General features: G+C 42.5%; 1 protein-coding gene across 2 annotated transcripts in view; it reads left to right on the forward strand.

Annotated features, from left to right (window-relative positions):
• The window catches only part of epha4l (eph receptor A4, like), a 53,854-nt gene extending 31,590 nt beyond the window's left edge, over positions 1–22,264 (forward strand). Inside the window, exons 6-18 of one of the 2 annotated variants that reach the window (XM_046388461.1) lie at positions 5,001–5,125; positions 5,260–5,419; positions 6,469–6,580; positions 8,335–8,390; positions 8,864–8,977; positions 9,571–9,756; positions 13,016–13,077; positions 13,782–13,991; positions 14,101–14,250; positions 14,683–14,879; positions 16,874–17,032; positions 17,844–19,055; positions 20,617–22,264. In XM_046388461.1, coding sequence (XP_046244417.1) covers positions 5,001–5,125; positions 5,260–5,419; positions 6,469–6,580; positions 8,335–8,390; positions 8,864–8,977; positions 9,571–9,756; positions 13,016–13,077; positions 13,782–13,991; positions 14,101–14,250; positions 14,683–14,879; positions 16,874–17,032; positions 17,844–17,958 — 1,646 coding nt within the window. In that variant the 3' untranslated portion in view covers positions 17,959–19,055; positions 20,617–22,264. Of the gene's footprint in view, positions 1–5,000; positions 5,126–5,259; positions 5,420–6,468; positions 6,581–8,331; positions 8,391–8,863; positions 8,978–9,570; positions 9,757–13,015; positions 13,078–13,781; positions 13,992–14,100; positions 14,251–14,682; positions 14,880–16,873; positions 17,033–17,843; positions 19,056–20,616 lie in introns of both variants that reach the window. The other variant, XM_046388460.1, reaches the window with a different exon arrangement.
• Positions 22,265–22,761: the final 497 nt, after the last annotated feature.

Consider the following 22,761-nt stretch of genomic DNA (forward strand, 5'->3'; position numbering starts at 1 on the left):
TCCAGGTTAGTTTTTTTTTAAACTTGTCTGTGCGAACATATAAAGGAAAGAGTGCATGTACGTAGAGAACTTCATAGTTGTGTGTGGGGGCTTATATTCGATACAGAGCACAGGTTACACTTAGTGCTTGAAGTACTTTTTTGGGGGGCAATCTGCGTATCAAAACATGTTTATTAAAGCTGTGAATAATTTGGGTGAAGGCTGGGTGATTACTGAGGGGGATGATGGATTCTCTGCAGTGGGAAATGATTTTCGGCAATATTTCACTTGAGTTTTGCATAATTAGACACGAACAGCCTAGGCTGGAGATACGGGCAATGTGCTATATTTAACTCCCAAGCTAATGAATGAGATGAGTTATATTGATCTGTGTAGGCTTCATTACAAATACTGCTGGATTGTGTGTGTATGTGTGTGTAATTATTCTGGTAGAATATACTCATGAATACAACCTCTCCTCCAGAGCTGGAGAAGAGCCCTCTAGCCTGGGGGTGTGTTCAGAGCCTCCTGTTGTTTTGTCATTTAGCCATTTTGTAGCCGGTTGTTGTGCAAATGGATTTTACGACCCTGGCCCTTTCTCTTCATCCCTTCCTTCTCTCCTCCACTTATAGCCGATCATTACCTTAGTCTTCTTTACTGCCTTGCTCTTGGGTGGCAACATAAGTGCCTTTTTGTGTTGTTTTTTTCATCACTAATTTCCATCCCTGGGAAAAGCGAATATCTTGAATAGGACTTGGACCGGCAATTTAAGGGGACAGTGGCTTGATTTATCAGCTGGGGTCAGGAAGATAGAGATGAATGGATGTGCTGCCTGTGGGAGAGCTGTGAGTCTTGCCAGACAGGCATGTGTGGGAGCTGTAATGGAGCACACCCTGGAGTCCAGGCCGAGGGCTCATAATAGGATGTCAGTATGGTCACACTGCTGTGCAGATGCGCCAAAACTCCGGAGTGCACACTCTCAGGCACAGATTAATACAACAACACAGTAACATGCACACAGACACACAAGCACACACACGTATACACACATATATACTGATGTCCCCTTGAGGTTGCTCAAGGCTAATCTGACGAATTCAGGTTGTAAGATATAAATGATGTTGCCTTTGGCTCGTCACTGGTGCATGTTTCACAATTGTTCCCCAGGATTAGTTACATGAAGCCTGCAGCTGGAAGCTCTATTACGGCGTGCGTGTGTGCTTGCACATGTGCAGAACTGACTGCATGCTTGGCTAAAAGTGAGAAAATGTGTTAGGCAGAATGTTTGTGGATGGAGATGATCTATATTTGCCTCTCAAACAATGTCCTCTATGTGTCTCTGGCCATGCATGTCTCTTCTAATTCGTGTGTATGTGTGTGTGTGCGTGTTAAAGAGAATAGCTCCAGACTGATTGGATTTCTTCCTGCTAATGCTCAGTAGGGGCTTTGGAAGCTCTGGTTTCAGTCGCTAGTAATCCAGCCAGTCATCTGTGGCTGTCCCTTTCTATGTATCGCCTCCCCTCATCCAGACACCGTGGATTACACATTTATTATGATAGATTTATTCGGATTTATAAGTGCTGTGGAAAAGACACCCCTGGCACCGCCTTTCCATAAAAGTTCAAATTTCAGCTACAAAGGAAGAAGTGAGGTAGGCAGGTTGGAAAGGGAGAACTCATACATAGTTTTGCGTGTCAGGAAAACTGATGAAGCTGCAGTGGAGAAACATGCCGGGAGACAAAAATTAAGATGTGAGTGTTGTTGATTGCATGTGTGTGCATCTGTGACCGAGCATGCATTTGAGTACATATGAAGAGGTCGGATTCTGAGTCTCGCCGTGAACAATTCCACTGTCATAAATCAGTCGCAGGGTAACCCTTTCACCCGGACTGCATTAGGAAAAGGAGGGGAGAGAGGGGGGATGTCCAGGCTTTGAACTGACCCCTGGCTGTAAATGGATGTTTTTTCCCATTTTATGGGATCCAGCACTTTGTGTGTGTGTGTGTGTGAGAGAGAGAGAGAGAGAGAGAGAAAAGGAGGGAAAAAGAGAGTTGGGGAGAAGGGTGTTTATGTCTCGATACAAAATAGTTGGCAGGCATAGGTGACTAAAAGTGAATTAGTGCATGAGGGAGTGTGTGTGTGGGCATGTCTTTCTGAACACGTGTGTGAGTTCCATTTCTCTGGCATACTGGACAGACATACATGTGGAAATGTGTTTGGGGAGATGGAAGCAGGCTTTATAAGCGAGAGGGAGGAACTTGTAAGCAGGAGCCATTTTTTTGACACCCTGAGAAACGGCTCCCTCCTCGGCTATTTTTCCTTGAAGGCAGCAAAATCAAGTCATTCCAATCTGGCAGCCAGGCTCCAATCTGGCAACCACATGTGCATCATGGCCCCTGTCTCTTTTTATGTCAAACTGTAATCGACCGCATATTTGCGCAACTGCTTGAGCCGACCACAGCTGCTCCTTGCAACACAAATGCTTTGAGATGAACATGCTCTCAGAGACAAACTCACTCACTTCACAAACTGTGTTTCATGCAGAAAAAAACTCACAAATCTACAAAAAACCTGACGCACAATCTGCCCTATTGTCTGGGGAGGGTGATTTAACTACACCAGACCCAGAACTCTATTTCCTCCTGCCAGGTTTTTACTCATTGTAATGCATGCATAGGTGGTGTGATTGAGTTTTTGGCTGTCTGTGTGAGATAATGGGACTAGGTGTATGTTTTTCTATGTGAAATTCTATCTTTCAGTTTGCATAATGATGTCCTTTGTGTCACTATGTGTGCCGATGCTGTATGTGTGCCTCTAAGTGTTGCAGGCTTTGAAAGAGCTTTTTTGGTGTGCACAATCTGAAATGAGAAATGAATATTCATTGCATCTAACACTTATTATTCCAGTAGCATTTTAACCCACACGTTCAGGAGGCAGTAAGACATTACAGATCTGCCCCATATATTTAAATTCATCTACAGAGGCGCCGGCTTGTCTACCATGGTTTGTCCAAGTCACAGCCTCAGGTTAAACTTTTCTCTACTGAAACATCAGTTATAGCGTTGTATCTACTGTATACACATTCATGCATGGTTTTACAACGTTGTACATTTGTCTGTGTATCGGCTTGCTTTATAAACATCAATCAAACTAATTTATCCTTAAAAATCATAAAACTTGGTCTTGATGGATCAACTATTTTATGTGTGGACTGTTTTTAATTTTGACGTTATGTGTAGAAAACCTCAGTAGGGACCTCTTACAAAATCACTGCTCTTTATCCTCACATTAGTTGAGGGAAAAATAAAAATGCAACAAGAAAGGCAACAGGATTAAACTGCCATATTTGTCATCTTTGGAAGAAAGATGGATGTGTGGATTACCTTCGAGGAATGAAGGCCAGTGACCCTTGAGGGGTTTTCTCTCTGAGCGAGAGCGTCCTCGGTCGGCCCCAGGAGGGCCTTCAAATTGGCTTTCGCTGCTGGGTAAGATTGATTGGAGGAATACAAATGGCCGCCATCTAATTGTTTAACGGAGACGCAACACATTAAGCCAACAGGATTACACAACCTTGGGTTAATCTATTTACCAAGAGATGTCTGCAATCCCATCCCTCTCTATCTCCATCTCGACCCCCACAAGTCACAAACTCTCAGCCCCCCTCCTGCCGCATTTTCACCCAGCTGAAACTCAATCTGTGGCTGGTACTTGAATTCCAGGCCCGTTTGAACTCAATCCTCTGCTAAAAGCAGGGTTTTGTTAGCATTAGCTTGAAAGGCTAGGCTCCCTGGAGCCCACGGTCAAAGTGATGAGAATGTATATAATGTCATAGATAATCCAATCATAATCGGTGGACCACGAACCCCTCATTAATCATCCCACTGTAATTTTTTAAAAGGCAGATGGTCTGGAGCGAGTAAGGTTACAGCATCACAGAAGATCAGAGGTCAAAGATTGACTCCTTGTAAGAGCAGACGCCACAATGAAGCGATACCTGGGCATCAGTCGAAATGTTTTTTTGTATAGCACTTTTTGGTTGTTGAGGATCCTCATGCAAAGGAGAGAGAGAACTTTGCGGATGTTTGCAGATGAACCCCCCCAAATGCTAGAGATGTGTGTGTGCTTGTCTTTTTGTAATATAATTGTATTTTCACCACATAACCCTTTATTCCTCGGTATATAACGCTTCCTGTCTCACCATATATCTTGTTGTCTTCTCTAGACTCAATCTGTAGAGAGTATTTCTCTGTTTACAACACTATCTCTCCTACGCCTTTGGGTTTCTCTTTGTCGCGTCAAGAGTGTGTATGACCCAATTTTAGTATTGTCACACTCCCTGAAGATAGAGGTTTGATTTGTGCAGCAGCGACACTCTGGAGGGAGGGGACGAGTGTAAGCCATTATCTGTGCTTTAACCTTCACATGTTAAAGGCGTCTGAATGCAGATAGCACTGCTGCTTGAAATATGGCCTCATTATCAGCTGCAGCAGGAAGGGCCTGAGATAAGATCGTTCACTGTAGCTTTAATGAAAACCAATTGATTTGCTTTCTTGAAGGAAAAAAAGCAAAGGTGTTGAGCTCATATCAAGCTTTCTGAGGTGGACTTTGTAGCATAAGGTTTCCCAGGGTGACCTACAGAAAATGAAGTTAGTCATTATTTTGGCAGCTTGTAGGAAAAGTGGTTATGACCATCCACCGAAGGGAAATTGGATCAGTTTTATTGATGCCAACCATTACTTCAGAAATTGCCATACACTCTAGCTTTGGCAATTCAGCTGTGTGGCCATAGAGCTCAGTAACACCTCAGATTTTGAATGTTAGCCAAGTTCAAAGACAAATGGAAGTGATTGCCTTGTGGTCTGGCCGTCTGTTTGACTTTCCCAGCAGGAGCAAAGTGTGGGGGATTTAGGAGAGCAACAAAAAAAATGGCTTGGTGTCTTCAAGGTTGAAAACAACATGGAGAACTGAGAGAAAGCAGTGGACTAAAACATTTCTTTTTCTTTTTGCTGTCATCTCACTAGCTCCCTCTCCAGTGACTTCCATCCAGGCAAAAGATATCACAAGACACACTATTTCACTTGCTTGGCAGCCACCGGATAGAGCCAATGGCGTCATACTGGAGTATGAAGTCAAGTACTACGAAAAGGTGAGGGCTCCCATGGGGGATTCTATTGATGAAATAATCTACAAGATAGCAATATGTTTGAACAGATTATAAGAAAACCACATCTGATTGTTTTTGTTTCTTTATTTTGCCTCACCTTCATCTTTCATCCTCAGGACCAGAATGAAAGAAGCTACAGAATCATTAAAACTTCATCAAGAAACACTGACATCAAGGGTCTCACCCCCCTAACGTCCTACGTGTTCCACGTGCGCGCTCGCACGGCAGCCGGCTATGGGGAATTCAGCGGCCCATTTGAGTTCATGACCAACTCCGGTAGGTTCAACCACGCTGCATCTGTTCAGCTTACCTTGATTACATCAGTGCACTGCAGAGTCACAGAGGCTTGGATGGTAGCTCTGCCATTTATGAAAAATACAGTCATGATAGCATCTTTTATGAGTGTGTCTCTTTTATTGTGGAGTCATTAATCACAACAGCTGTCATCTGTAAAAGATAAATGATATTGTGCTCCAGCACCTGACTGGCAACTTGAGTAGCTTCCATTATTCAAGGTGCAATGAGTCTCAGTGGAAGTGCCAGCTAGGGTTCAACCAACATAGGTTTTTGTATAATGACATGGTGTCTCATATTTTTGGTTGGAAGCTGCTGATAACTACGTGCAGCCAAAGATTGGTAAAACCCACAGAACTTTATTTTTTCTAGTAAACCTCCCACAATTTTCAAAATATTTCCATTTGATGTAAGGGGACATTCACAGAAAACAGAATACTGAGTCTAGCTGATACAAAATATTTACAATAATGTCAGACAGCATGGAGTAACAGGATTTTAATGATCACAAAGGGAAAATAAACACGAAAAAACTGAATGTTTAGGAGTTGGGAATGATTCAAGTGAAAACAAACACTTCAGAATTCACCCTTTTAATGATAATATGTAATCCAACAAACTGAAGCTTATCTTTTATTAACATATCTTGTTTCTTCCAGGAAATATAATATACTTAAACTGTATGATATTAACTGATTAGGGGGGATTATGACATAGAGGCATGGAGAGAAACACTGTAAAGCCCAGATGTCCCCTTTGTAATGCAGATAGAGAAAACAGTGCATGATAATGACATGGTCAAGCACACATCCAAATGAGCCATCTTTGTCTCTCAGTGGTATAGGAAAAAACACATGGGGAGGAAGTGGGAGGGGGGGGAGGTCAACAACAAACGCAGAGCGTACACTGGCTCTTTCATGTGCAGTGACTCGATAGAGCGCAATGATACTGACTTTGCTCTTTGTCTCTTTAATTTCCCTCAATCACCTCCCTCTCTTTGTCCCCCTTCATTTTCTTTCCTCTTTCCTCAGTACCAGCACCCATTATTGGTGATGGGGCCAACTCCACAGTATTACTGGTGTCAGTTGTGGGCAGCGTGGTCCTCCTGATAATTCTCATCAGCGCTTTCGTCATCAGCCGAAGGTGAGCTTCATCCCTCTGTTCCTTATGCTTTCTGTCTCTCCCTCTTTCCTCTCAGATGAGGGATGTCTTGCTTAGTGCCAGGAAAAGTAGCTGTCAGGAGATGGACGTCACTTGAAAACACACACAAACACACATACACACACACGCTGAGCCAGACAGCGAGTGCAACTGGCTCACATTGGATGAGTGATGACTCGCCACACTGGAGACGTGATTGACAGCTCTGACAGCTGAAGAGATGCAATCAGTGACCCCTCGCTCCCCGTCCTCTGCATCCATCCCTGCTTTTCGCATCCCTCTCCCTCTATCTCTCAGCTACTGGCTGTAATCCCGGTCGCTTGTTACTTTCTCCTGCTGCGCTTTGCTGACTGCTGTGAAGAGAATGAGCAAGTGAGAGGAGAAAAAAAAAGAGATACAGGAAGAGGAGTAGGAGGGTGGACAATGAGATAAGCAGACAATGAAAAGTAGGAGATAGAATAGAGAGAGAGAGAGAGAGAGAGTGAGACAGCGAGGCATCAGGTGGATTTGCAGTGACCCAATCTCAGGGTGTTAACCAGCGAGCAGGACAAAGAACCGTCACACAGATGGGATTACATGCAGATGGGGCTGCCTCACCTCAGGGTGTTAACCACACTCCCCCATCCGTGTGTGTGTGTTTGTGTGTGTTATATGTGTGGATGTCCTCATGTAAAAAAAAAGGGATTGTCTTGTGTGTGTGGTGGCACTGGGGGAAGGGGTATGTTAATGTTGTTTGTTGATACCTTTATGTGAGAGTGTGCCCCTTTATGTGGCAAGCAAATCATTGTTTGCATGTGTGTAGTGGTGCCAAGGCTGATGGGGAGTGAAGGGGGGCTGTTGATTGTGTGTGCGTGTGTGTCTGTGTGTCCTTCCTTTTCCATGTGATTGCCTCTCTCCTCAGCCAAGCAGGTGGTTGTCTCTGCCTTTTTTATATGCATATGATGGCCACTGTCATTGTGCTGCTGCAGCCATCCTGTGATTGTGGGGAGGGACTGTAATCGCGTAGCCGTTTACCATCATTACACAACCATAGAGGAGGACAATGTCTTGCACATCTGGTCATTTCCACCACTGACCCAACACATCAATATAAGCACAGGTGTCAGGCTGCCTGAGGGATTCGGGGGGATTTAAGTGCATCTTCTCTAAGATTGATTTGCTGCTATATGCTCAGTGCCCTTCAGAAACCTTGAGAGCTGAAGAATACTTTTGACTAGTAGTAGTAGTAGTAGTAGTAGTATGACAAAGTAAAAATACCCCATTACAAGTAAAAGTTCTCTAGCTACTTAAAAAGTACAGAAATTATAACAATAAAAATATATTTAAACAATCTTTTTTTTTAAAAGTTGAATTACCTAAGAGCCATTATCAAGAGAAAAGCGAAACAAGGCTGTATCTAAAAGTCACATCAGGTTAGCAACTCTGTATTTGTAATGAGCTCTATTTATTAAATAATTAACATCAAACAAGAATATCAATGTCTCATCAGCAATCAGTGATTGTGTTGCCACTTCACATAATTTAATTGATGTATAAGTGGGTCTGGAGTCTTGGTTTAAGTTTTAATTAGGGTTTACTGAATAATGAAGTTTCCTTTATTATTATTAGAACTTTTGTTTTTATATGAGATGCAGATGCTTTGCTTTTTATTCTCACACATCCTCCCTGACATTTGAGATTTGAGATTTTACATGTGCTGTTGTCACTGATTGTCCTGCTGTCTTTGTCCCCAGAAGGAGTAAGTACAGCAAGGCCAAGCAGGACTCTGATGAAGAGAAGCACTTACATCAAGGTAACTCATAGTTAACACTCCTCCTACACACTCCATAATTGAAGGACATTAGCGTTGTCAGGTGTGTTCATGTGCATGCACTCTAAACCGCAAATGAAGCCCATAAAATGGAGGGAAAAAACATAGTATTTTGAAGTTAATGTACTTGCATCCTTGCCTTCTCCAAACTCCTCATTATCAAGTCATCAGCATTGTTATGGCCTGCCACAAAAATTTTAAGTTAATGAGCTTCATCCTTCATTGGAGCCAGCCATGGTGACATGAAGAGCAGTGTAGTTAGAGTGTGAAGCAAAGAAAGGAAGAGAAGGAGGAGAAGGAGAGCTTCTACAGAGGAAGGCGGTGTAGCCTGCAGCATGATGGAAATAAAGAACAGATGGAGTGTAGTTGCCGGAATGAATTAACCTTCACTTCTTGCTGCCTTATTTCTGTTTTTGCTTTTTTCCTTCCTTTCTTTCCAAACTATTTTTTCTCAGGAGTGAGGATATACGTTGACCCCTTTACCTATGAGGACCCAAACCAAGCTGTCCGTGAGTTTGCCAAGGAGATCGATGCCTCCTGTATCAAGATTGAGAAAGTTATTGGCATTGGTGAGGAGATTTTGTTTTCCCAGCAACTTCAGTTCATTCAGCCATTTTTTTATCAATTATTGTAAGTGCAGTGGTATTGGAAGCCTTTGCAGCAAGACACAAATACTTTGGATGAAAGCATAAACCTAATGGCATAGTAGTATATTTCATTTCATGCAAATATTCTGCTGCATATCTTTCTCTGTGCTCTGTTCACTTGAGCATAAAAACTTGTACAACTCAGACAATAACATTTCTGCTTCTAGAGAGGTCAACAAGTAAAAAAAAAAATCAGGGGAGACTAAATATGTTGTCTGTGGCATTCGTGTGGCCAGAGAAAAGTCATCCAATGACAAAATAATAAAGAAAAAGAATCAATATCCATTTCCCCTCTCTCTCTGCTCCAGTGGCTGAGGGGCGGAGAGGAGTGAAGGATTAAAGACCCTGATCAATGTTTAAAGTGGACCCCTTCTAAACTGCACACACAAACACACACATAGGCACACAGCATCGTCTACTCTCTTCTTAATGTGATTTATAGTCCAGGGCAGTGTAGTATCAGAGTGACTGTGTATCATCATTCCACATTTTCAACCCAGGCCGTGTGTTTTCAGGAGAGTTCGGTGAGGTCTGCAGTGGCCGCCTGAAGATGCCGGGTAAGAGAGAGATCTGCGTGGCCATCAAGACTCTGAAGGCTGGCTACACTGACAAGCAAAGGAGGGACTTCCTGTCCGAGGCCAGCATCATGGGCCAGTTTGACCACCCCAACATCATTCACCTAGAGGGCGTGGTCACCAAATGTATGTCCAGCGTGTGATTGTATTTATATTTTTTATGCAGAGAAAGGTGGAGCATGAGAATTTTTGCCATTTCCTAATGATGTAAAGAATATAATTTGGTGCATAATTCTTTCACTATTCAAGAAACCTTGAACTATTTTGGAGAGATGAAATTGCTACAGGAAATTGCAATAGCACTCACACACATACCAGTGTACACACATAGTGAGTATTATAATGACGCTGAAAGGACATTTATTGTGCTGTTCCCTTTCTAACTTTGACCTAGCTAATGTTTGACCCACAGTATTTAAAGAGATACAACCACTTATGATGCATTATGTTCGAGGATACCTGTTTTTGCACATTTGTATTTGACGTCCCATCCCGAGTATCCCCAGGTGGGCTTTGTCCAGATGGAAGAGGTCCAGCATTAGTGGAAAGGGGGGGTGGTGTTAGAGGTAGCCGGGCAGTGGGAGGGGGTCTAATGGGTCCTGGAACAGGCCCTGTAGCACAGCACCAGGCTCATTAATCATGGTGTCAGCTGTAAATGTGTTTGGGGTTAGGGAGTGATACCCTATCCCTCCTCTATCTGCTGCTGCATGGCCACAAAACACTGGCCAAATCTCCCTCCCTCCGCCCTTGGCACTTTCTCCACTCCGTTTCTCTGTTTCTTCCTACCTTTTACACCTTCCCCCGATGCTATTTGTTAGGCTAGACGTGTGTGTCTGTGTGTGCGAACGTCTTGTCAGCACATGTTGGCGTCTGTGTGCCTTTGATTGCATGCATGTGTGCGTGAGTGTTACCATAGCTGATGGCCAGCCTCGACTTGGGTTAGATGGATGAAGTGCCTTAATGTGTCGTGACACAACAGCCTGGCCCTATCTGTGCTAGATAACACTGTCTGTCTCGCTCTTGGACACAGACCGATATATGCACACATACACATTTAGCTCAGTCGCAGCTGAAAGCGAACAGCATCACAGGCGGAATTGCTTATCACCTGTCACACCTCTCACCACAGGAATGACTTCTCAAGACCTTGCAGAGACGGCGTGAGAAAGACAGAGAAAACGCGAACTAATGGACAGCAGGAAGGGAATAAGTCGGAGAGACAAATGTCAGACAGTGAAGGTGCAAATAAAGACGTGGAGAGAAAGAGACAGTGGGCGGTTAGGAGCTGATGGATTAGAAGAAAGACAGAGAACAACAGTGGGAATGAGAGAGGGAAAGACAAAGCATCACTCTCTCTCTCATTCTCATTCTCCCTAAGACAGAGGCAGAGAGATGAAGGAGGAGCAGATGAGCTACATAGAAGTGACATGAAAGGATGGTGAACCAAAGCAAGAAGATCATCCGATAACTCCCACTCCACCTCCTTCCACGCTTACTTTTGAGAGCTTGACACAAGGTTTGGGCAAATTAGTCCTTTACACTTGAGTGTGTCAGTGGAATCTATTAAAAATCCATTATTTGAATTGCTCTCCCCACTCCATTACAATCAAGTTAAAAAGAATTCTCAGTCTGGCCTCAGTTTGCTGGCATGTCCAACAGAGCCAATTAAGCCTTATTAATTATGGAGGAACTCCAAATAGGAACCGAAATACATAAATGTGCAAAAATCTCTCACTGAAGACTACTGGCTGTAGTCCACCATCTTGAAGCCTGCATATACTTAATGTTTCTATCATGCTAGTGTGTAATTAAAATCTAGCCTCCACTAGAGCTTGAAATCAGACGTGAGATGTTTAACAGCTGATTTACATAAAGTAAGAGTGCGCTAATTTAAAGAAAGACCTGTGTTTAAAAGCCAGATCTTTGTTCGCTGACATCGCCAGGGCCTCTGGAGAGCATTTGCCCAACGTTCCCCCAATATTGTCCCCCTTTTGCATTTTATCCCTTCTCCTGTTTTGTTGGCAGGTGATAATCGGCCCACTGGTGGGGCCCTTGCCCAGAGTTCATTGCCAAATGCGGCATGGCGTATTCAGTAAACAAGGAATTAACATGCAAATGGAAAGGGAGGAAGAGGGCGGGGCTGGGAAGGCGAGAGTTTAAGGTCGCAGGTCAGACGCTCCTCAGACTTGATTGGGGAGCTGTCAATCATTGATGGCCCTGGGGCAGAGGCGTGCAACAAAGGGAACAAAGATGGCTGACAAAGCGAGCCCTCGCTCTCCCCCAACTTTAACTCCACTTCCTCCTTTTGGGGCATCGCTGGAGCACTCCATAATTAATGGAGTGCCAATCACGCGGCGGGTAAGGCGGTGACTGACGGCCTCTTGGCATGGCAAGGGGCCTGCTGTGGAGTTGAGGAACTGCACCTTCAGGACCTCAGCGGCCAACTGCTCGGTTGGTTATCTGCCGCTTTAGGCATTCTGCTGGAGTGAAAAAAAGATTTCATACAACCTCCCCTAAAGGCATAAGGTTTAAGTCAGCACTTTTCTTCAGTGCTATAAGTCCACCTTAACTGTGCCTCTTGAAATGGAACGCATAGAACAGTGCTGTTCTTGGAGGAATTTGTGGCAGCACTTTTGGGCATGTGTTGTTGCCATGGCTGGTTAGGCACCAGCTTGCTGCCGTTTTGGGACAAAAAACAAGCCACCCTCCCTTCCTTTCCTTTTTTCCTCTTTCTCTTTCTCTCTCTCCTCTTCTTACGCCTGCTATTCCCCCTCATCCTAAGAGACAAAGACAGACAGAGACCCACCAGGGAATGTCCACCCTCCCCACCGCCTGCCACGGCTCAGATAAAGACACAGACGCTCCCCCAAGAGAGACGGAGAGGGGAAGACAGAGGGATGGGGTGAAAAAGGCCAGAGAGGAGTGGCAGGGATCAGGAGGAAAAGAGAGCAAGAGAGAGTATGAGAAGGGGAGGGGAAAAGAAAGCAACAGAGAGGAGCTAGCAAGAGAGTGACAGATGCGTCCAAAGTTGGCAAAGGAGAAAGAGGGCAAAGGGACAGTGAGTGACATAAATAGAGAGTCATAGGGGTTCTGGGTGGGTGACCATGATGAGACTTCATATTTGCATAAACACAAGATGTTGTGTGTAGTGGTGTTTTGTTTCAGTGGAGATGCCTTTGCATGTGCAGGGAAAGAAGGGGTACGTCAGGGCAACCGTAACACTGAGCTAATTAAATCACTACGGGACAGAGATGGATGGCCTAACACACACACAAATGCACACATTCCCTTGAGAACCTCCCCGCTGTGTCGGGCTGTGATGTGCATCGTTTACCGCCATAATTATCTGCCTTTCATTCTCTCACTCTTTTCTCTCTCTTTCTAGGTAAGCCAGTGATGATTATCACAGAGTACATGGAAAACGGATCGCTGGATGCATTCCTGAGGGTCAGTCATGCCCTTCTGCCTGCACACGTGTGCATGTGTATACGACTATAGTGTTCTGATCCCATCTTATCTCTGTAATGTCATCCCCCGAAATGACAAGCCTTCGTCCACAAACACTCGCCCTAATCTTTATCCTCTGCTTGATCGCCTCATTGTTTTTCCGACAACAACGTTGGCACAGATTTCACCTGTGTGATTCCAGGGATCACTACACTTTTGGTTTTAGAGGATGATTAGCTGCTTTATCCAGTGAATACATTGTGTGAGAAAACAGAAGAAAATTTAAAAGAAATATGCTGTAAAGTGAGTGCTGTCTCGGCATAAATTATGTTGCACAAGCAAGTCAAGAGCAGATATAAGAACATCTGTATTTTTACTCCATAACATGTCTTCATCTGTTCCAAACACATTTATAAACTGTTGTAAACTTGCCTGTGGATGATCTGTACAGGCATAAAGACAGCTAACAGATACTTTCAAACACAATGCAAGGTTTGTTCTATTAACCAATGCTTAACAATCCATTAAACAAAAAAATTTAAAGTGTTCTTGTATTCGCTTGCAGCTACATTACAGCATAGTGTCACAATCCATTCATTAAAACTGAGACTGAGCTTGCTCATGTATAACTGAACATACATTACAACATTTGCCAGTAAGTAATATGACTTACATTTTTTTAAAAAATCCTTTTATTCCTGCAGAAGAATGATGGTCGCTTCACAGTGATCCAGCTGGTTGGCATCTTGCGTGGAATTGCATCGGGCATGAAGTACCTGTCAGACATGAGCTACGTTCACCGTGACCTGGCAGCCCGCAATATCCTGGTCAACAGCAACCTGGTGTGTAAGGTGTCTGACTTTGGCATGTCCCGAGTGCTGGAGGACGACCCCGAGGCTGCGTACACCACCAGGGTGAGCGTGTGTGCGAGCAAGTGACTGACTGAGTCAGTGGCCCGTCTGTGTGTCACCTTACTTGTCAGCGTTGTCAACTTTCATTAAGCAGCACATCTGTCAATTACAGGGAGGGAAGATCCCGATCCGCTGGACGGCCCCTGAGGCCATCGCTTACAGGAAGTTCACCTCGGCCAGCGATGTGTGGAGCTACGGCATCGTCATGTGGGAGGTGATGTCGTATGGTGAGCGACCATACTGGGACATGAGCAACCAAGATGTAAGTCTGGAGAAATTTAATTACATGCAGACAATCATAAATTACATACAGCTTGAATTAGGTGGAACATTAGAGCTTAAACCATAATTCTCAGCTGCATGTGTAAAACATTTTAAAAGATACTTCCTCATTTTAACTTGGTTATATAATCAAATTACCTGCAGCGGTGATAAAAGACCCTTTTCTCATTACTCATCAAATTCACCTTTCTGGTGGTGCTAATGATGATAAATAATTTAATTTGTGTGCAATCAAATACATTCCGTAGGTGCCAATATTAAGTAATCAGACAATAAGCTATGAGTGTAAAATTGTTAAGAGAAAATGACGTAGCTATAATCTAGCTGCCTACAGTTTTTATTTCAGCTCCCTCTCTCCAGAAAACAAAATCAAAAACTAAACGACTTACAGCAGCACTGATATTATGTCCAGGTGATCAAGGCTATTGATGAGGGCTATCGGCTGCCCCCGCCCATGGACTGCCCTGTGGCGCTCCACCAGCTCATGCTTGACTGCTGGCAGAGGGAGAGGGCTGACCGGCCAAAGTTTGGACAGATCGTCAACATGCTGGACAAGCTGATCCGCAACCCCAACACTCTGAAGAGGACTGGGGGAGAGACCACTGTCAGGTGAGGCGGCGAGATATAAACGGATGCAAAATAGATATGGTGTCAGTTGAGGAAAATCACACACAAGACAAGATTTCTGTGACTTACAACTTTGACAAGTTGTACATGTTGTGTAGGAGAACAGTTTTCATTGAAACTACATTTTACAAAAGAACTACAAAAGCTGTTTACAGTTTAGTAAGTCAGGAACATATGTTGTTTTTTTAAGTGACAAATTTTTGAAATTTGGTGAATTCTTTGAAAATTCTGTTCAATATCACATAATTTTAAAGATGGGTCACGGTATTCAGGAATATGACTGTTATTCAAGTTCATTTCACTTATTTCTTGCATTGATTAGTGTGATTTAAGCACAACTAAACAAGAAGTAAAACTAGAGACCAGCTGTGTGGCTCCATCACTGAATGCTCCAACTGTCTTGAGTAAAAAAGTGCAGGAAAGTTGTGGACTTTCACAATACGTTTAGAGTGGCAACCCACAAATATGTTAATGTGCATAAACACAAACATGAAGCCCATGTACTGCACAGTGCATTATGCACACATTATTTTCCCATAACTCAAACACACGCATACTGTCCTATTCCCTTGCTGATGTTTACATTCACCATTAAACATTATCTACCAGCAACGTGTCGGTCTTTTCAGCACAAACACCCTCCATAATGGATTTCTCTGCAAACTAGCTTTAATGGCTCTGTACACTCAGGAATGTAGCCACTCTAACTGGGGGGTGAATTACGATGTAACGCTGAGTTAGAAACAAACATGACCCTCCAGCTCCGACACCATTACTCTCGTGCGGCTAAACGTGTTAAGAATGACCTACGTGTGTTTACAGACTCGACGCAGGCCAGTGGGAGTGTGTTTGACTTTTAACGAGTGTGTGAGTGCATGCGAGAGGGTCGTACACATGCTCACCTAATGGGACACAGTTAGAGCAATGAGGGAGTCCTTGTGGAGTAATTAGCAGAGCTGAATCCTATAAATGCGGCTTTTACAGTTACAAGAGGGAAGAGAAGTAGAATGTGTGTGTGTGTCTTTGTGTGTGTGTGTGTGTGTGTGTGTGTCTGTGTGTCTGTGAGAACAGGGATCCCGATGCATAATCATTTCCACCTACTGAGTAGAGATGACTTATTAAAGAGTCTGACATCCTGTTCTCACAGTTCAACTCAACATCTCATTTTAAAGATGAGAGAACGATAAAGAGAGGTAGAGTGTGTGAGGGAGTGAGAGAGTCACCAGAGCAGGACGAGACCACATCGACTCAGACTCGCCGGCCCCATGTAAATGTTTCATGGTCAGCGGTGCTGCTGTAACGCTCAACAGAAAGGAAGGATGAGGGGAAAAAAGAGAAAGTAAAAAGTGAAAAAAGAGAGAGCTCCTTCTGCTGATGAATATCTGAATGTGAGGAGAAACTCTACCGTGCAGTAAAATTCACCCATGTGTGCCTGGGTTGTGTGTTTTCTGTGAAATAAGGATTAACTAACTGTGTCGGTCACACCCAGGGAACCGTGTTTGATTTGGCTTGGTTTCTGCTAGGACTCGCAAAAAAGGTACACAAAACAGAGCTGAACCTGACAGACATGCTGAGTCCACCAAGGAGGAAAAGCTAGAGAGATGTGTGGCATCGAACATTTTACAGTTTGTGGGTAGCTCTCTGTCATCGCACAAGGTGTATCTGTCATGCCCTTCTGATACCACAGTACAGTAATACAGACAGGAATCAGGGAAACTGTAATTCCTGTGGTGAGCTCGTTGTTGTAGTTGTCATGAATCACTCATGTTCCAAACTGTGGAAGAAAGGGGATCATTACCTTTCAAGTCAAAAGCACTTAAACAGAATATAATTTTTAATGTGTATTCGCACAGATAGTTGCACACATCGTAGCTGTGGACTGAACCTTATGTTGAAGAGCTTTATATACTGACTGGACCAACCAAACTTGAGTTTATGAAAGTAATTCTCCTTTTTTTCTCTCATCCACTCACTAGGCCTAACACCACCCTGTTGGAGCCAGGGAGCCCTGAGGCATCCTCGGCCGTGGGAACAGTGGAGGACTGGCTGCAGGCCATCGGCATGGAGAGATACAGCGACAACTTTACTGCTGCCGGCTACACCACTCCAGAGGCTGTGGTCCACATGACACAAGAGTGAGTAAGGACAAATGAAGGGAAGAAGAAAACAAATAAAAATTTAAGATTTAAACTCACTATCACAGCAAGAATTGTCTTCTCACAATAAGTGAATTCTGTCAAGGGTGTGGGGCATTTGAATCTTTTATTGCAAAAACATTTATTTCTGTTTTATTTCTGATTTATTTCTCTACGTCATTTTCAATTTCTATATTTTTTTAAATTTATGACCTTTCTTTCTGTACAGTAAATGAAACTACATCGAGCAGCTGGTTAGCTTAGTTTAACATAAAAACTGGAAATAATAGAAACAAATATCCTTGCTCCATACAAAGCTAAATAAACTGCCTAGCAGCACCTCTAAATTTTACAAATGTGTATGAATTTTCATAATTCATACACAAACACAAATGTATAAATGACTTTTGCAGAGTTAATCTGTAAGCCTGGTGGCTCTACCATCATACTTAGAATACAAACATGAGAGTACTATTGATCTGCTCACTAACTCAAGAAAGCAAAAAGATATATTTCCCAAACTCTCAAAGTGTCTTTATGTTGATTAAAGAAGAGTCGATCTGTGACATCTTTTGCAAAGTCTACATGTGTTAAATCTCTGTCAGCATGTCTGCAATGTTTTCATTTTTCACCTACTGAGATTACAGAATTAGGACCGCTGTGTTGGCAAGTCCTATTCCTTATTCAGCAGTTAAACTGTCAGGCCAGTTTCCACTGGAAAGCTGTAAAATTCATCATGTGGATCAGGCTTATGCGTGTTTGTTATTGTTGTTCCCGTTCCTAAAAGGTCTCTTTTCCCCATCCTTTTCAGGGACATGGCGCGCATAGGCATCTCCTCGGCTGCACACCAGAACAAGATCCTGACCAGCGTCCAGGGAATGCTGTCCCAAATGCAACAGATGCAAGGCAGAATGGTTCCCGTCTGAGAAATTTAAACAAAGAAAAAGGAAAAGGAAGCAAAGCGACTTCATTTCTTATGGAAAAAAAAAGAATAAATAAATAACAAAAAAGATTAAATATAAAAAAGAGACAAACTATGAAGAAATAGTTTACCTCATCCATGCACTTTAAATTGGATCTAGAAGAAAAGAAGACGTTGATGAAGAAGAAAAAAAAAGTGGTGAAAATGGCACTTTTTTAAAAATTAGACCTTTACCTTGCCCTTTTTTGTTGTTTTGAAGAATGGATGCTTCTGTCTGCAGCATTTATGGACAGATGGAGGGACGGCTGGAAAAGTGCTTCCGAGAGGCCAATCTGGAGTGCCTTTAATGGTCTGGAAGGAAAAGTGAGGGATGGGGGAATCATACCTTTCTTCCTGTTCTTGGGCAGAGTGTTGTTTCTGGAACTTTCTTTCTGGAATAATCCACGGAGCAGATTTTTTTGATTTCCTGTGACTGTGTTTATTGTACATGAATTGTTTCTGTGGGACTTGCAGGCTGCCCCGGCCACCATTGTTCTCTCTCAGCTGGATCTGTTTGATATCTCTCAGACAAAATGGAGGCTCCTGACCGTCATATAAACAGTGAATCTCTGAGAGGTTGAGGGGTGGATTGCGTCAGCAGGGAGGGCTTATTTTGAGGAGCTTTTTGTGTTTTTTGCTCTCTTTTGGCCTTGTTTTTTTGTAGAACGCTGTATTTTGTTGCCCTCAGGACGTCGCTGAGTATGTCTTTGATCTTCCAGAGGAGTCTTCCCACTCCCCTGTCTTCCCAAAAATGCTCTCCTACACCCCAGATATATACACAATTTGGATTCTTCTATTCAACTCCTCATTTGAATCAAAGCTCCAGCCCCTTGCTACGGCGGGGCCCACCAACTCTTCCTCTCCACATTTGATGGACATCTGTTTGCACCATTTGAACTGGCTTTATACATAAGAATGAAGGAATTTATTGGCAGTATTTAACTGGACGAAAGGATTCAGTGAAGACAACATGGATGCAGAATGAACCATAATCATCAGTAGCATCACTGTCAAGAAAATAAGACAGAAAATACCCGGAGAGTTACTTAAACCGTCATCAAGGTGAGGATTTTTAGTTTTTTGATTCTTATTGAGACTTAGCACAAAAAATCCAGTTAAAATAAAACAAATAAAGACGTTGGATTAAACTTCTTTATTATTGCAGTAAATATCAATCATGCCTAGACACAGGGCACCTAAAAGATTCATTATACATCACTGTGCCCTCAGCTCCAGAAACTGGTAATTAACAAGTGGGTTGTGCAATCTAAGATAGCCAGAAGAGATCAATAGCCACTGGTCTGTGATCAGTCTGCAGGCCTGATTCCACTGACATGTTAATGACAAGAATTAATCTGCCACTGACTTCAAGTCACCCAAACAGAGCGCCCCAACACACCAATATGTTGTCATGGTAGCAGGGTGGTCTAGAAGTCATATATTACATGTTGCTCTTTTTTTGGTTGATCCAGATTTGATATTCTCAGTATAACATCATAATCAATTGAACACAGGCTCACAAGTTAATAGAACATGGATTCAGCTGACTCAGCAAGTTCACGACCAATCTCAGCCCCTTAGTTTAATTTACGTGGTGGCATTGATTTATTTGATTTGTATTACACACTTAAACCCCCGTTAATTAGGTGCTGTAAAACTGCAATACAACAGCCTTATAGTAAATCCTGCTTTTATTCTCATTTTGAAGGCTGTAGTTTGTGATGGTGTTGAATATTGCTGCAATTATCCTCATTAATCAACCTCATTTTTTTCTCAATTAACTGTTTTGATTATAAAATGTCTAAAATAGTGAAAAATCCCTGTTATAATTTTGCAGAGCTGTGGAGATGTTTCCTGATTGCTTATTCTATCTGACCGACACTCACAAACTCAGATGATCAGTTTAATATCCTGTATGATAAAGAAAAGCACAAAATCCTCACTATTTAAAGAACTGAAACTCCTCACAAATTGCTGACACTATAAAAAAAATTAAATTTCTGTAGATTGACTAATTTAATAAACTGACAGGTCTTTCTAATATTTTGTCAATGGCCTAGGTGTTAAAAAACGAAATAGAGGTATGTACTTCATGTGATACAAGACATGAAACAATAATGAATACTGAAAGTTCATGTGCTATAATCAATCAATGTCCCTGTTTGCAGATTGTTGAAGACTTAACAAAAGATTTATTTTAGTTGGCAATAGAAAAAAGCATGGTGTGGTTGCACTGGCTGTTTAATCTATACATGCAGTATTCATCATCAACACATAAGCTAGTTAGAAGTCTATTTGTGTGCTTTTGATGTGTGCCAATAAGTCAACGGCATGTTTCACATATTACACATGTTATGCATACACAATGGCATGTGGTGCACACAAGTTAATAGATCGTTGCCACGAAATCCATATTCTCCCCCTGAGGGGCGGCCGCCCTTCTCTGGATGCTCTGGCTTTGGCATTCATTTTTATTTAGCAGATGAGTCGAATGTTCCATCGAGCTGGAGTTGGAGAGCAGTATTGTTGTTCAGGAAATGATGCCAAGCAGAAATTGTTTATATTCAAAACCACCATGACTGATGCAGCCTCTCGCTTCCTCCCCCTTTTTCTTTCTCCCCAGCTGCTGCCGTCCATCACGAACAAGATCCCGGCCTTGCTCACCATAACCACAATTATTCGTCCTCTTCCTCTTTGTCTTCCTCCTTCTTTCCCCTCCTCTCCTTGGAGTCTCCTTCCGACACCGAGATTAAAAAATCCATCCCCAACTGCCTGGGAAGTCCACTGTCATAACACTTCAACTTGACAAACTAGCCACCACCTGCTTGTGGCCAGCCAGCTATGTACTGGAATTACTATGAATGATTTAACAGCATAAAAAAGAGACAATAAGAAGAATGTAATATAATCAAGAAGCCCTGCTCCAGCGGAAAATGTACTTTTATTTTGAAAGTTTCATGTTATTTTGTGCTTTTATTGTTTTGTTCTGTTTGCATGTAAAGTAACAAACGTTTGAATTGAGCGTGCGAATGTGATGACGTGTGTGTGTGTGTGTGTGTGTGTGTGTGTGTGTGTGTGCGTGCGCGTGTCTCACTGTATGAGTGGAGTCTTTGAAGTACTATCAGTAATTGTGTCTGTTTTCATTGCCACTGGGGAGGAAGAGGAGATGACAAAGATGTATTGTTTTTGACACAAAAAGAAAAACCTGGGACTTTTTTAATTTTTTTTTTTTTTTTTTTTAATTTTGCTTTTGTGGCATCTAAAAAAAAGAGAACATTGTAAGGTGTGTTGCTCCCCCAATACAAATTCCACTCAGCAACAGCATTTATGAAACAGCTTTCGGGAATACAACCCCTTTCTGCTTTGGCAGTAACAGTGGCTTGCAAATGGACACCAGGAGACACAGACAAGCGTGACTAAAAGCCTCCTGTGTGTAGGAACACACCGAACACAGATGAGAGCCTGGACTCTACGAAGGAGCGAAGGAGCGAAGGAGGGAATGTCGGGAACCGTCTCCCTCCTTGTGGAAATGGAAGAGTTTAAAATGACACACCTGTATACAAAAAAATGGATCAGAAAAGTGAGGAAAAGATATTCAAGAAGGGAAAATTGTTGGTTATTTTGATTTTTTTTTTTCCAGAGCACACCAATGGCTACAGGTTCAACCTAATGGACTGTATTCTTTTTTTTCCCCTTTATCTCTTTAAACTATACTTATGTGAATGTTTCTGAACTCGTAAGTGATGCTTCATATAATACAAAAACACCTCCGTCCTTAATACAGCTCTACTGCGCTTTCCTTTTTTGGCAACGCATTGTTCTTTTGGGTTTTAGCTATCGAAGAAAAGGACCTGTTTGGAAATATGCAAGACATGTTGGGAAGGAGAAGGAAACCAGAATGTACTGTAAAATACTTTTTTCCTTTACTTAAATGTTGGACGATTTGAAAAAAAAAAAAGAAGAAAAAAATTAACAAAACGCAAGAGTTAATGTTTGTCATTGTATGCCTTCTGATGCCATATGATCTAGTCATGTAGATCTAACATTCTCTCAATTTTTTTTTTACTTGTTTTGACTCGATCATGTTTTTCGCTTTTTTGCCCTTGTTTTTTTTTTTGTTTGTTTCGTTTTGTTTTTGTTTTTTGTCAAGGAGCTCTAGGTACATGTAACTTATGTCATTTATTTATGTCCTTTTATATCTAGTTTGTAAAATAATAGCCTAAAGTGAAGAAAATAAAGGGGTGCCAAAGTGCATTCTTAATAAAGTAGAAACCATAAACCATCTCCCTGCCTCTCATTCACACACACACACACACGCACACACACACACCTTAGTGTCTGATGCTGATGCATGAAGACCATCAGCATTGCTGTCATGTCTATAGAGGAGACATGATTACCTAACTATTATGCACTGATTACTGCATTATGTGATTGCATAAAGGGTTGTGTAACACAAGGAAGAGGTAGCACATCAATCTGTCTCCCTGCCTCATTTTTTTTTATTTTTGACCATCACTCTGGGCAACCTAAACGCACATAAAATAAAGACGTTGCCCGTCTGTTAGCAGTTTGTCCCCTCTGAAGCACACGTACAGTAGATATCATGACTCCAAAACCTGGCCCTCGACTCCTGTCAGTTCTTTGAGTAGCAGCGGACGCCGCTCATATTGTGTGTCTGTGTGTTTAATCAGAACAACATCTGCTTCCTGCACTCATTTCCAGCAGTGATAAACTGCTGATTGTCCTTAATGTTTGATAAGAGCCC

The sequence above is a fragment of the Scatophagus argus genome, chromosome 5 (genome assembly GCF_020382885.2).
Source record: "Scatophagus argus isolate fScaArg1 chromosome 5, fScaArg1.pri, whole genome shotgun sequence".
NCBI lineage: Eukaryota > Metazoa > Chordata > Actinopteri > Scatophagidae > Scatophagus > Scatophagus argus.